This window comes from Eubalaena glacialis, chromosome 8, assembly GCF_028564815.1.
Source record: "Eubalaena glacialis isolate mEubGla1 chromosome 8, mEubGla1.1.hap2.+ XY, whole genome shotgun sequence".
In the NCBI taxonomy this organism is placed as follows: domain Eukaryota; kingdom Metazoa; phylum Chordata; class Mammalia; order Artiodactyla; family Balaenidae; genus Eubalaena; species Eubalaena glacialis.
In genome coordinates this window covers 20,124,761-20,140,454 of record NC_083723.1, presented here as the reverse complement: position 1 = coordinate 20,140,454, position 15,694 = coordinate 20,124,761, and the positions used below count along the sequence as shown (strand labels likewise).

Below are 15,694 nucleotides of genomic sequence, written 5' to 3'. Positions count from 1 at the left end.
GATAATTATAATCATTTAAAAATTCCTTTATTGAAAAAAGAAAAAGACCAGAAACATCAAGTTGTTTCTGTCATCAAATTATACCTTTAAATATATGCAAATTCAGTAACACCCTCGAAAATTGTATATCTGGAACTTCAATTACTTACCAAGGATGTTGTTCATTATATAGTTTAATTAGTAACATATGCTGACCAAAAATCTAAATGCCTGGAACTCTACTGATCACATTACCTGAAGAATTCCATAAAGGTAAAGATGATACATAATAACCGATCATTAACGTTACCTGGGAGAAGATATTTGCTGTTGGAGCAACTCTGCTATCCACAATACTATATAATATTGCTAATAATCTGTCTAGTGGAAACGGTTTTGGTCCGAGGAGATGATTGCTTGTCTATAAGAAAAAAAGATCATGGATTTTCTTCTTACAGCAGAACACTCACTTTCTGTACTATAAATTCCAATAACAACATATTTACATTGTATACAGTTCCCCAAAGAGGCTAATAAATCTAACTTGCAATCTCTAAGTTAAAACTTTACTTGATATGATCATGATTTATCTTTCAACATTTTCTTCAAGATGTTCTGATTTAGCATCAACAAATATTAAAGAACTCACAAGTTACCCAGTCTAGGCCTGAACATCACCCCTATTTTGCTGTTGTAACCAGATGTTAAGTGACTTAGCCAAGTCATTTGTCAAGACAGTGTACAACCAAAACAAGGGTCTAGGCCCTAACCCCTAGACTAGAACTTACTACTAACTCCTCACCATTCCTCTTTGTGCCACTGCCTGAAAAATGTATCTGTTCAAAATTAATAGTTCTAAAAAGATCAGTTATAATAAATACTAGCTTAGAAAATGAATGCAGTGTTTCATAGTATGTGGATAAGCTGCCAGTCGGAAACAATGTAAAATTTATTAAAAATTTTTAAGATTGTAAAATGTTCATACTTGTCTACAAAGTCAATGGTACAATTACTTGCCATTAGAAAACTGCAGTGCTCAAGGGTCTATAGATAATTAGATAACTCTATTAGATAATTTTAGTAGCAATGTAATAATTTAAGTACTCTATATGAGCAAGGGCAAATAAAATGAGAAGCTTTATTTACAAGCATGGGAATAACTATTTCTTTAAAAGAATGACTGTAAGTAAAAAAAACCTACTCAGAATTACAAAATGAAGTATTTACCTCAGCTATTTATATCTAAAACATAGTTTAGAAATCATTTTCCCGGTCTTAAAGTTTATATGCTTTTCTTACTAAATACTTCAAACATTTAGAAAAGAGATTCATAAATACCAATGCAACCACCCAATTTTATCACATCCAAACATTATGCAATTTGTGCAAAAAAAGCATTAGATCACATTACAAACTGAAGCCCCCTTGCATCCCTCCCACATACCACTCTCCCCTTCCCTCCCTAGAAGGAACCACCATCCAGAATTTGGTGTTTTTATCATTTTCATGACAATTTTTAAACTACTACTGCTATATACGTATCCATAAACCATATACAGCGTTGTTTGCATAATCTAGTATCTCAAATAAATGATATCATTTTGGACATAGCACTCTACCAAACTGCTTTTTTCCTTCAACATTATCTTTTTGAGATTTATTCATTTTGATACATGTAGCTCTAGTCCATTTTTAAATTACCCTACAGAATTCCATTTCATGAAAAATCACTGTCTACCCTAAAAAATTAATCCCTATAATTCATCACAAAGAATACTGTGATGGCCAATCGTGTACATTTCTCCTTGCACACATGTGTGAACTTCTCTGTGGGATCACTCAATTAAAGTAGGGGGCAGAGAATGCTATGTGTTCATCAACACTGCTTCTCCTTGGGCACGTAGAAGACTACATGTCTCAGTCTCTCCTGCAGTTAGATGGACGCCATCTGATTTGAGTTCTGGCCAACAGAATACAGGTGGCAGCGATGTGAGCTACTACCAAACCTGGCCTTTCAAACCACTGGATCCTTTAGTCTTCTTTACCTTTGGTGACAACTTAAGAGGCCACCATGTTTCACTTGACATCACTATACCACCATGAAAAAGGCCCACATAACTCATATCCAACTGTGTTGTGAGCAATATGGATATACATATGAGCAATACATAACTTTTATGTTAAGCCACTGAGGGTTAGGGAGTTTGTTTTTCACTACACCACTGTCCAACCTATCCTGACCAATGTAAAGTACATTCACATATTAAGTTTATTAGATATGACCAACCTGCAGAACACGCAGGCTCTTATTCTTCCATATTATCACCAACACTTGGAATCATCAGACATTTTTTTAGTTTTGCCAATCTTAGAGTGTAAAATAATACCTCAGTGGTGTTTAAAGTTGCATTTCTCTCATTAGTGAATGAGGGTGATAATCATGTTACGTTTGTTAGACATTTCCAGTTCCTTTTTGTATCGTTTACCCATTTATCTACTGGATTTTTGCCTTCTTCTTATTAGTTTGTATGAGCTTTAAAAATCCTAGATACTAATCATTATCAGGTGTATGAGTTCAAGAACAGTGGTTAAACATCATGATAGGCTTTGGATTCAGAAAGTCCTGGAATTGGATGCTGGTTCTACCATATTAACTATGTATTCTTGGGCAAGTTACTAAATTTCTCTTTAATATTCAGTTTCCTCATCTAGAAAATGAGGATAATGATAGCAACTACATTTATTAGGTCATTGTGAGAATTAAGTAAGATCATATGTGGCGCTTAACAGTGTTTGGCTTATACTGCTCAACAGCTTTTATTATTATCAACATGATATACTTGTTTATACGTATTTTCTTTTCTACACAAATGCCTTGAAAACAGGTGATGTTTTATTTACCTCTTTCATCCCTAGCACTTGGAACTGTTAGTTAAATAAATGAACGGATGAAAGGATAATGAATGAAATGGTATTAGAGGGAAGAAAGAAAAAAATAAAGGTAAATGTTGAGCTATCTAAATGGAACTGGTGTCCCTGTCCTCATTAACACTTAGAAGTGACTTGAGGTTAGTAAAAATTACCAAATTCCTGAAGTGTTGGGAATAAAGTGGGAGGCAATTCAGGCTGAGAATCACACTGTGAAATGCTGCTGACACTTTTCTGATTTTCACTTTTTATTTTGTGATTAGAAAACACATTTCCAATTTAAAATTAAAGTGTTCTAGTGCCATGGAGGGCATATGACATTTATCTTCTTCACAGAATTGACTTTGTATGCTATAAATGCAAACTGGCTTCCCACCTAGAGAGAAAGTCAAAGTGTGAGAAATACCTCACTAGATTCGCTATAGCTTATTAGACAGAATGAAAGTCTGTACGAATGGAAGAAATAAGCGAAAAAAGAAACCAAATAAATGAGATAAAATGGAATGAAAACTGGTATCAAGTCAAACCAAGAAAAACAGTGATGGGAAAATAAACTTAGAGTTATAGATATTTATACCAGAAAAACTAAAACTAGGAACAATTAAAAGAAGTTTAATTGTGGGGAATGGGACTATGAGTGAGGAGAGGAAAAAATGCTCCTTTTTCACATAAACTAAGTGGCAGATCACCTGGTATCACATACATGCATTAGGTGAACTGAAAAGCAAAATCTTAAAAAATGAGTGTCAACTGAGGATATACAGAGAAAAAGAATTATACAACTGAAGATACATAACAGACTTAAAACAACTGTTATGATTATTATTCGTGTGGTTTGCTTTTAATGTTTGATGCCCTGATTAAATTGAGAGCTTCATGAGAGCAGAGACAATGGTTATTTTGTCCTCCACTATGTCCACAGCATCTAGCAGAGTGCATGGCATAGAGTAAGCATTTAGTAAGATTTCAAAAAGAGAGGGAACAAAAATACAAAGAAACTACTACGTGTACATAGATTTTAGTAACTAAGCTCAGATTTTAAAATGACATGAACCAAAGACAAAAGAGGCTAACACAAAAGTCAAATCTGTAAGAATAACATCAGAAGAACTAGAGCTCACCTAGAACTAAAGACAACTTCACAGTGTCTTTGCTCATATGGTTCCCTCTGTCAAGACTGTCTTCCTAGACTTGTACAAATCCACTCATTCCACAAGGATGGTCTAAAGTGCCAGCTCTTTCACAGTCCTCACTGATCAGCACTCATATATCTCCCTCTTCAACATTTTTAAATAATTTTCTCTGTCTAAAGAATAAAGCCTAAAATTCTTAGCTTTATGTTCATTCTTTGATTTCCTTCTTTCATTCATTCAATTTATTCATTTGCACAATAAACACCCACCAATTACCACCAAGTGCTGAGATTACAGAGGTGAAGAGATGGGCTTTCTTCCCTTAACTGGTGAGTAAGGAAATTCTTCCACAGTTTGGCCTCAACTGATTTTTCTCTCAAACTCACCATACACTCCAGCCAATTTTATTTCATTATTTCTTGTATATACCCTATACTATCTTACCTCTGTTTCTTGGCTCAAATCATTTCCTCAACTAAAATGTCTTCTCCTCCCATCTTTGCATATCTAATCCTCGCCATTCCTGAGTGCCCACTCAAAATGCAAGCCCTACTACACATCCTTCCCTCCCTACCTCAGCCAGAAGTACTCTCTCCTCCTACCCATCCTTTATGACCCAAAGCAGCTACATACATCAGGAAGAGGGTACAAAATCAATGATCTGCCTATAGTGGAGAGCCTAATCAGAGATGTCTCAGTGAAAGGGCATAATGGAAAAGTCTTTCCATGCCAAGCAAATGGATTTGGTGAGGAAATCTGCCTGCCAAACTCTAGCTCTGTGTGAATGCAAGAAAAAAGGCTTCCCTGAGACTTTTAACCAGAAGCCAGAGCTAATGCTGATGTGGGGGCAGAATGCACAATAGCTTCGTGGTCTGCAAGTCCCCAGGCTGAGAACTGAATTTCAAATGATCCCAGGTTACCGGTGTTCATAAGTGCTTGCAGAGAAGTACGTGTAAAACCTTTCTAAAGGAACACATCTCAGGCCTCAAAAATTCCAAAGATTAAGTTCAGCCAACAATTAAAAACAATAAAATGTTCAGGAAACAGGACATTATGCGCACAAGTCAGCAAAAATAGAAAACGTGGAATTAGACTAACAAGGACTTCTAATACTGAAATATAAGACACAGAATATTAAATAGGTGTTTTTATGTTAAAGAAAAATATGACTAGGAAAAATATTAAAGTGATCAGATAGACTTGAAATGAACCAGTAAAACTTCTGAAGATTACATATAACATTACTGAAATTACAAAATTGATGTAAATAGCAGATCAGACAAAGGTGAAGAGAAAACAAGAACAGAGAACTGAAGAAATTACCCAGAATATAGCACACAGAGATGAAAGGGAATGAAGAATATGGAAGACTTAAGAAACACAGATGGTAGAGTGAAAAGTCTATCATAAGCCTAACCAGTGTCTCAGGAAAACATGTAAGAGAGAATGGAGGAGAGGCAATATTTGAAAAGTTAATGACTGAGAATTTACCAGAATTAAATAAAGGCATCATTATTCAAATTTAGGAAGCAAAACTAACGCCAAGTAAAAAGAAATTCAATCCCAGATACACTACAGTGAAACTGTAAGAAGACTAAAGTAAAAGGAAAACTTGAAAGCAGCCAGAAAAAACAGAGGAATAACACAGGAATAAGACACTCACAGCAGTTTTTTTTTAGCAGTAATAAAGCCAGAAAACAGTAAAACAATGTCCTCAATTCAGAAGTGTATACTGAGCAAAACTGCTTTTAACAATGAGAGTGAGAAACAAAACTCACAGCTTCTATAGTGCAAAGTCTACAGTTCTAACTTCCCTATCTTCTGCCAGGAGAAACCGCAATGGTTAAGATGTACAAGAGAGCTGAACAGTCTAAATGCTCCTTTTGCCAATTTCAACTTGCCCCACACCCCTACCTTCAAAGTTGCTTAGTGCTTCTAATTCCTAAGCTTTTCCAGATTCCTTGGGTCAAATCAGCTTGTTTTGGGGGTTAGGTTTCAGCCTTCTCTGATGTGCTTAGTCACCGGCATATCTATCTACTAGTCAATTCCAAATTTTATAGATCTCTCATCTGCTTAGTCCTTGTTAGTTTAACCTTTTTAATTTCTTCAATGCCATCTCTGTGGTGTTTCGAAGGGGAAAAGAGGAAACTAAGCTATATTTAATTTAAAATTCCAGGGTGACCTTTTTCATCTATTAATTCACTAGAAAAATTTTGTCAACTCCCTTTTATCTCTAGAACCAGCTCACCTGAATTGTGCCTCCCCAATCACTGTATCCAACATAACAAAATACTACTACAGCATTATGATGGTACCATATCAATACAAGTAACTTCTTACATCCAAATGACTATGTAAATGCATACAATTATGCATTTACCTACTTCCTATAATATTCTAAATTTGTAAGTTCTTCCCATTAAAGAAATTACAACATAAATACCTTTTCGTGTTTCTTTAGAAAGTTGGTTTTCTTAATTTTCCCATGATGCTGCAATTAAGCAAAATAATTTTTAAGATGAAAGATAGTACTCCACAAAACCAGAAAGCATAATTTGTTTAAAACATGATACACGTAAGACTAACTTATGTATCTTAGGCTTTTTTATTTTATTCTATTTATCACCTAAAACATCACCTTAAAATACCAACATATTTTAGGCTTTTTAAATCAATTTTGATTGTATACAAGATTACTTGTGCATGTAAAGAGGTTTCAAAATAAAAGTGACATTTCCTAAAAGAACTTATATTGATTTATTACAGCACATTTATTTCTATAAAAACAAAACTTCCAAAGATAAACGGGTTTTCAATTCATTCTGTAAGGCAGGCTGTCAATTCGCATAAAATTGAGAGCATTTAGTTAAGCACTTGGGATTCAATAGTAGGGAAAAAATACAGATGCAGTCCTTGCCCTCTTGAAACCAAAGACTAGTGGTAGAAATAGGCAAAAAATAAAGAGACAAAAATGTATTATATTTAATAATAAATCAAACTGCATATTGTTTGTTTTCAACAAGAAAATTCTAAAATGAGATTTCTCCAACTAATATACATGCAGAGAGCCTCCTGAATGTTCTGGATAATGATGTATGGAGTACATGATACTATAGTAGGAGTTTTAGAACAATAAAGGAGTTACGACCCTTAAAATCATTCCCATCTCTCATATTTTTAACAAAACCTTATTTACATTTTTTTAAATGTAGAATTATTACCTAAGGTATACCTGAACTCTTCTGTGAAACTACCTACTTCACCCATTTGGGCTGTGATCTTAAAGTGAGAAGTCAAGAATAAATGATTAAAGGGGGAGAAAAAAAAAAGAATAGGTGGAATTTAAGCATGTAGAGATTGGAGAGGAAGGAATTCTAGATGGAGAAACCAATGTAAACAAAAGCTCTGGGAGTTAGGAGGAAAAACAGCTAAGTTCTGGAAACAGAAAAGTTCAGTTTGAATTTTTTTTATTAATCAGCTTGTAATTGGACTTGCTTAGGATGTGTAGCAAAATGTATCTGGTTGCAAGGATAATTTTCACCCACTTGACATAATGCCTTGGTAAGAGAGAGCGAGTGGTTATAGGGAGAAGACCACACAGAGCACCCGTTCATTCTGGAGAAGGAGAGTTGGTGTTTGCTTAGGTGGAAGGTGACTGAGGTAATGGCTCACACATCCCAAAGCAACCCTCTTGGGAAGTTTAAGTGTGAGGAATGCTCCATTGATGGATAAAGTTCTGAGGGCCTCTAGATTTTATTATCAACATTCATTTCAGGAATATTGTTTTTTGCTGTCATTTTCAGACTAACTTCTGTTTGTCTTTCAAAATTCAGCAAGCAATGCTACCCCCTCCATGAAGTCTTCTTTGCTCAACATTTCCCTGCAAGTTGTTTATCATATCATGTTTACTAGACACTAATACCACCTCTTTTTTAGCCTGTCTGCTCCACAACTGTCCCCACCCCAAAAGTGGCACTCACTCACCCCCAATATCCTAAAGAAAGTTCTCAAATAACATTGTTGACTGGCAAAGGTAAAGTGAGAAATAAAGAATAAATGATTAAAGGAAAACAAATAAATAAAATCTTTAAAGAATGAGTCCTAAATACATATTTAGGAATCTCTTGTTCTAATCTCTATCCCTTACAAATTTACAGGTGTTGAGGAATTTCAAAATATTCCCTAGATCTGCAAAAATAAAGTGAAAAAGAAATAATGATTACCTTAAGGAAAAACCTTCTGTCAGTTCTTGCTGGATTATAAGAAGCGAGGTATGCAGCAATGAGAATAAACTTAGAGTAATATGGAAGTTCCACGTGAGTATATGCCGAGAGACCTAGACAACAAAATACTTTTATGAAGGTATTTAACAGGCTACCATTAGATTTTAAGTATCTCTTACCTTTTCTCACTTATCTTTTGACTTTCATATGGTACCCTCTAGTCAGAAGATTTTAAAGTGCCCTAAGCTTAAAGTGCCATGATAATGATGGTGGTGGGGGAAACATTATTATTAATGATATGCTCTGCTCATTCTGTTATTTTTGTTTGGCTCCGCCTCTTCTAAAGTCCTGACCTTCAAAGCCACACTCTCCATTAAACCTTCCCTGATGCTCCTCTACCACACCAAAAGAGAAAATCTGTCTCTACTGTGAATTCCTACTTCGTGTATTTTACTTACGGGCCACATAACTTTATACCTTATATAAAGAATTAATTAAACTAAGTGATATTTCTTACTAAGCTACAGTGTTCACTGAAGGAGCCAAGTCTAATGCTTTTTTGTATCCCTACAGTACCTTGTACAAAGGAAATAACTGAATGAATGGATAAATAAAACAATAGACTCAGTCAAGCAGCAATGATTTGTATGGGAAGGGAAAAAGGAATCTGATATTTACTGAAATATCTAGTACGTGTAAGACACTGTGCTAGGTGCTTTCCTTAAGCATCTCTGAATCTCTGCAGTAACTTAAAAGTAGATATTCTTTCCATTTTAGACAGACACTGAGTTGGGCTCAAGGCCACACAGGCAGCAGAGCAAATTACTGCAGATTTTTTTAAACTCTAGTATCTATTTCTTTCCATTACAACACACAACTGAAAATCACTTGTACGGTACTTCAAGCATTTAAAAACCAAAACAGGGACCTCCCTGGTGGTCCAGTGGTAAAGAATCTGCCTTACAATGCAGGGGAGACGGGTTCGATCCCTGGTCATGGGACTAAGATCCCACATGCCGCAGGGCAACTAGCCTGCGCACCACAACTACTGAGCTGGCGCGCCTCAACTAGAGAGCCTGTGTGCCGCAAACTACAGAGCCCATGCACTCTGGAACCCAAGCACCACAACTAGAGAGAAAAAGCCCGCGCGCCGCAATGAAAGATCCCGCATGCCACAACTAAGACCTGGCACTGCCAAAAATAAATAAAATAAACAATAAATAAATCTTTAAAAATTAATTAATTAAATTAAAAAATAAAAACCAAAACGGAATCTCAATACCACTTCATTTCATACCACTTCCCCCACCACTGGCTACTGACCCAACTTTTAAATAAGAGTATTTTAGATAGTTGCTTTACTGTTTTTTAAAGTAAAAGTAAAGTTGACCCATACGGGGTGGGGGAATGTTAGGGGCACAGACACCCCTCTCCTACACAGTAGAAAATCTGCAATCTGCATATAACTTTTGACTCCCCAAAAACTTAACTAGTAATAGCCTACTGCTGACTGGAAGCCTACTGATAACAAACAGTCAATTAACACATATTTTGTATGTTATATGTATACCTACATATATATAATGCATTCATGGCATACCTAACTTTTTCTTAATTTTTTTGATATTTCTAGGCTATGCAGTTCGTCTGCCAGTTTTTTCAAATTGTTGTATATCTCCAAAAAATTTTCCAATATATTTATTGAAAAAAAATCCGTGTATAAGTGGACCTATGCAGTTCAAATCTGTGTTGTTCAAGGGTCAACTATAGTTCTGTTGGGATAAACCCAAAGTAATAGTTTCTTTAAAGAAAACAAAAGCACAAAACTTTCAAAATATAACCAAATGAAATGCATCCCCCAAACTACATTAACATAAAATTGAATTTTATTCCATAACTCATGAAATACATATATACTGAGATAAAATTAGGTATACAATTGATTGTTTTAACACAAGCATTTAAAGAAATATAAACTGCTTGGTTTTCACATGATATAACCCAACATGGAGAAATTGGTATTCAAACTTCATTTCTTCCTATTACATTGGTGTGTTGCTTAAAAGAAAATCATTAATTAAAATATCATGGTAGGGAATTCCCTGGTGGTCCAGTGGTTAGGACTTGATGTTTTCACTGCTGGGGCCCAGGTTCAATCCCTGGTCGGGGAACTAAGATCCTGCAAGCTGCGTGGTGCAGGAAAAAAAAAAAAAAAATCATGGTAGCTTGTAAATTATCTTTTATAACACTACTGACTGATGCTATCTTTAGTGTTAACTTTAGTATCTTGATTATTAGTAATCAATTAAAGAAGTGTCTCAACACTTCCTTTGATACCTTTCAGTTGTCCTGGATCTGTGTCATCTTTCTGTAGCTTTTCCCACTGTGAACTGAAAAAAAACATGAAAGAGCAATGATGGACTGAAAACATATAAAATCAATGTACTGTACTTAAAACAAAGCCGTAGAAAAACTAAAACTTTTTTATTTGACAAAATACATTTAATTTCCTTATAAATAAGACAAATAACATATACATGTTGGTACCTCTACAAAAGCATTTAGTGTATATTAGAACAATATAAACTTATATATCAATGCCCAGATGTTATATTTTTTAAAATCTCTTTTCCTCTGATCATAATTATAAAGCTATCAAAAAGCACCAACAAATAAATAACATCACCTACCATACAATAAAACTCCCAATATTCCAGTTATCATATTAAATACAATTGTTATACACCATTTCTAAACTCCGTAACAATTTCTTAAAGTAAGTATCATTACATCAGAAAACTGAGGCCCACAGGTTAAGTTGTCCAGGGACACTCAGCCAGTCAATAACACAAACTCTGCAGGCATTCTACAAGGATTCAGCTCTTAGTTCCACTACCAGGGAACAAGGTTGGAGACTTTTTCATAATTTGTCCAAATTGCTTATAAAAGCTGTAAAACCAACATATATTCCCAATAACAGTTTGTTGAGTGAGCATCTAACCTTCTATAGCTTTATTCTCCTTTTCTTTATTCTGCTTATCCCAATTATTTAATCTCAATTAGAAAATATGAAATATGTGATTATTATTATTCTTTAATTTAGTAAAAATTTTATTATACACGGGTGAATGGAGGTTGGGGGTAGCAGGGAAAACAGCTGAGTCATTTACTGTGAAGAAATTTCAAATGGACCAGTAGATATCACCAGGCTTAGAATGCCATTTCTCTACTACACTATTGGAGAGTCTCACTGGTCCTTTATGTCACAGTGTGACAAAAAGGTAACTAAGGGCATTATATATGCTATTATTATAAAGGAACAAAAATGCAAACTGCCCTAAATACCAAAATTTTTTTCCAAAAAGACAAAGAAAATAACCACGTAGGAAATTCTGCAAATTAATACAACAGTTAATAAAACACATATATTTCCTATCAATAAATATAAATGGGTGTACCCCATTAAAGAAAAAGGTTTTCAGAATGCCTCGGTAAGGCAGGAGGTCAAATTAGCAATGCTTATTTCTGTGTTCTATACCTTTTTGTGAAAGAAACATACTACAGATTATATATTAATTGCATATATAAAGATGTTATGTTATATATGCATACTTGTAAAAGAAGATGAGTACAAATCAGAAATTATATATGTGGTTAGGAAAGGAATGAAAGGAATAATGGGGTGTGAGACTTCTTTGAGTACTTTTTTTAATAGTTTTAGGTTCTGAATTATTCTGATGCCCTCTTTTACCTGTACAGCAAACAGTGAGTTTATTCTTTGCCCTTTCTCTTTCTCTTCTTTTCCCATTTTTTAACTTTGTAACTGTGTTATTCCCATCCTGTCAAAGTATGTAACATATACATAGTGTTCTTCTACCCTCATTCCCATCTTTTAGTTTTGAGCTAAAATTAATCAAATCTGGTGCTCATCATTCCTTTTGCTAGTTTCCCCAGTCATCTCCATTGCACCAACACTGTCACTAGCAGACTCTTGAGGAAGTGTTTATGAGTACAGTGTTCCCTGAGTTCTCACATGTTTAAAACTGGTTTTCTAGAGCCACGATACCTGAATGACAGGTTGGCTAGATGTAAAATTCCTTGGCTTACACATCCTCTCTCCTTAAGTTTCTTGAAAATGTTGCTCACTTGTTGTCTTGCTTTATTACAGATTCACTTTCCTTTGTAAGTGACATATTTTTGCCTTAATTTCCACCCCTTGCTTCATTCTTCACCACCAAGCCTCCAGGAGATGCCATGTCCTTCCAAATCACCTCTCCGTCTCCACTCAAAAACAGTACTTTCCCAAATCTGCCTTGTTAATTCTTATCTACATACTCTTGAAACACTTACTTTTGATTCTTCAGTAGCCGGTGCTCTAATCCTTCAGGTCTCACTTGTTCTCAGTATCATCCCACTCAGGGTTGGACTCTCTTTCTGGAGGTGATTCATTTGTATTTCATCCCTACAAGTCGACCCCATCCCCTGTCCCCACTGTCCTCTCCTCTTTTCCTTATAGCCTTTGCTTAACTTTTCACTTCAGCATAAGCCCCAGTTGGCTCTGCTGGCTTCAGTTATTTATTTCACTATTTACATATAAACTGAACTTTACAGTCAGCTCTGTAGACTCCTAGTCATACTGCAGGCAAGGGTTATGAGTGATTTTATTTGCTTTCCTTACTGACCTTGTGGAGAGAACTTGATTGTTGGCTTAATGGCCAACATTATCCTATGGGAAACTGGAAGTCCTTGTATTACTATGTAAGAGTCACTTTAACAAGCATCCAAATTTTTCTGCCTTTAAAAGATCAGATCACAAGCTTTTCTATTCTGTGACTTCCAAAAATTCTCATCAATTATTAAAAAGAGGAATAATAATATCTTTGTAATGTTTCTACTTATTCAGAAACTATTACATTCTTAAAATCAGCTAATTAAATCAAGCACAAAGTAAAGTAGTTATAGAATAAGGTATTCATGAAATAAAAATAACAAAATTGATTAGAAAGTGAAAAAAGACAAAAGCGTTGACGTTTTTAAATTTCCTATGTTGCTTTGTAACGTAGGCTAAACCTAACACCTATAAGGCACTTTATTATTCACAAATCATCTTCACATATATTATTGAAATCTTCTAAGGATTGTTAGAAGAGGGATCCGAGGTCTAGAGGTTTTAGGTGAATTGCTAAGACCCCATAAGGCAGAAAATGGCTAAGCTGGAAATCAAAACTATGTTCTTCTCACTACTCTATGTCTGTGCAACCATGTCTCCTAAGCAGTTTCATTACTATGAAGTCTAACAACAGACAAATGTAGATTTATGACTTGACTTATACATTTCTTTAATAATCAATTTTTTATTATACCATTCAAATATCTAACATAAATACAAAAAACAAAGCTGAAACTGATTTTCCTATAGCTTTCCAGATTTAAAAAAATTAGCAATTATTAGAAATATGCCTTGTGTAACATATTGGCTAAAAATTGTTTGTCCTTCCCAAAATAATAAGAAATGATTCAAATCACAAGAGTTTTTTCCCAATGTGAAGAAGGTAAAGGAAAACATGTACACTTTAGTGAATAGCCCAAATATAGAAAAAATTACATATACTAAATAGAAAATTACCTTGATATTTCCCTGAGATAAACAGTCTGCATGGCTTTTTTCAAATGAGGTTCAATATTTCTCCAGAGTTTGCGAGTATCACGTTCACTTGCTACTCCAAAGAAAGAAAATTTCAATAATTTAGATATTATAGAAACTTTTTTCAAAAGAAATATTATTATAGTAAAATTATAGTTACCTTCTCCTTTAACAACAGGTTCACAATATTTAGGAAAATTAAGTACTGCCTATAAACAAAGAAAAAAAAAGAGAAAAAAGCACTTATCTACCACAATTAGATATTATTTTTCAAGTAAAAATTTTATTAGAATTCAGGCAATTTTATTTCAATATAATTGCTCAAGTAAAATGTTATTATAGTTTATTACTACAACAATAAAACCACAATTATCAATAACAACAGTAAAACAATATGTAAAATATTCCTTAACTGGCTAAATCCTGCCTAATGTATCAGCCTCTAGATATAAAGAAATATAACAATTCCCAAAGCAAATTTAAAAGCACATACATAGGGGCTTCCCTGGTGGCACAGTGGTTAAGAACCTGCCTGCCAATGCAGGGGACACCGGTTCGAGCCCTGGTCCAGGAAGATCCCACATGCCACGGAGCAAGTACGCTTGAGCGCCACAACTACTGAGTCTGCACTCTAGAGCCCGCAAGCCACTACTGAGCCCACACACCTAGAGCCTGTGCTCCGCAACAAGAGAAGCCACCGCAATGAGAAGCCCGTGCACCGCAACAAAGAGTAGGCCCCGCTCGCCACAACTAGAGAAAGCCTGCGTGCAGCAACGAAGACCCAACACAGCCAAAAAGAAATAAATAAATAAATTTATTATATTAAAAAAAAAGCACATACATAGAAAACATGCCTAAAAAGAATATTCTGCAGATGATTTATTAAACTCTTAATATGCCACTTACAAACTTTAAAACAAATAATAGTAACCATTTGAAGGAAAAAGGACAACATATATTTATTTTCCTATGTTCTACATACTCAGAAAAACAGAACACTATACTATTATTTCTCCAATGCTTAAAGATCATTTCTTATATTTATTAGTATTACTAGTAGTAGTAAAGACTTAAACCATACTTCAAGCTTCAAGTTTATGAATATGATCTAACAATAACATAAAAAGCTGTAACCTCATCCCTAAATAAAATCATTCCTCAGTGAAACCCAAAGGACTTTATAAAAACCATGTTTAAATTTCACATTTTCTTTTCCTACTAATAGTTTCTCTAAATAATTCCTCCTTCTTGTACTTTATAATCTACTTTGAAATGGCTGCCAGCACAGATTCCCACAGGATTCAAGGACATCAGTGCTAAGGAGTAGAAGCTACAAGTTATTTCCCTGACTCCATCTCACACTGAGACCGTGCACTGACCCTCTCTCCTCTCTGTAAGCCCCCCTGTTGTCATTTCCCTTGGGCACCAGGAGTCCCAGACATTCAACTTCCAGAGAGATGTTAGTGATGAGCTTGAACTAGAACAGCTTGTCTTCTGTTTTTTCCCTACTCAGAAGATGCTCGAAACGTACAACTAAATCAGAAGAGGCCTAAAGTTTAAAAGTTCCAAAAACATACTAAATGTGAACACAATTTTAAATGGTCATTTTCTCCTATATTCTATCTCAAATATACACGGAATCCCTCTAAGTAACACTTTTCAGAGCAAAGAAAAGAGCAAAGCAAAGAAAATGTACCAAGAGATATAGAATCTGTTCCTTTGAAAGTAACTGTTTTCTAGCCTTAGATATATTACCATTTTCTGTTACATGGAGATAAGACCTTAAG

The 15,694-nt window shown here is 34.8% G+C and overlaps 1 protein-coding gene across 1 annotated transcript in view; it reads right to left on the bottom strand.

Annotated features, from left to right (window-relative positions):
• ORC5 (origin recognition complex subunit 5) overlaps positions 1-15,694 on the bottom strand; it is a 72,112-nt gene that overhangs the window by 33,467 nt on the left and 22,951 nt on the right. The window contains exons 7-12 of the mRNA XM_061197620.1: positions 14,068-14,116; positions 13,890-13,980; positions 10,601-10,653; positions 8,264-8,376; positions 6,484-6,531; positions 290-400 (exon numbers count right to left, since the gene is read on the bottom strand). Of these exons, the coding sequence (XP_061053603.1) occupies positions 290-400; positions 6,484-6,531; positions 8,264-8,376; positions 10,601-10,653; positions 13,890-13,980; positions 14,068-14,116 (465 nt within the window). The remainder of the gene's footprint in view (positions 1-289; positions 401-6,483; positions 6,532-8,263; positions 8,377-10,600; positions 10,654-13,889; positions 13,981-14,067; positions 14,117-15,694) is intronic.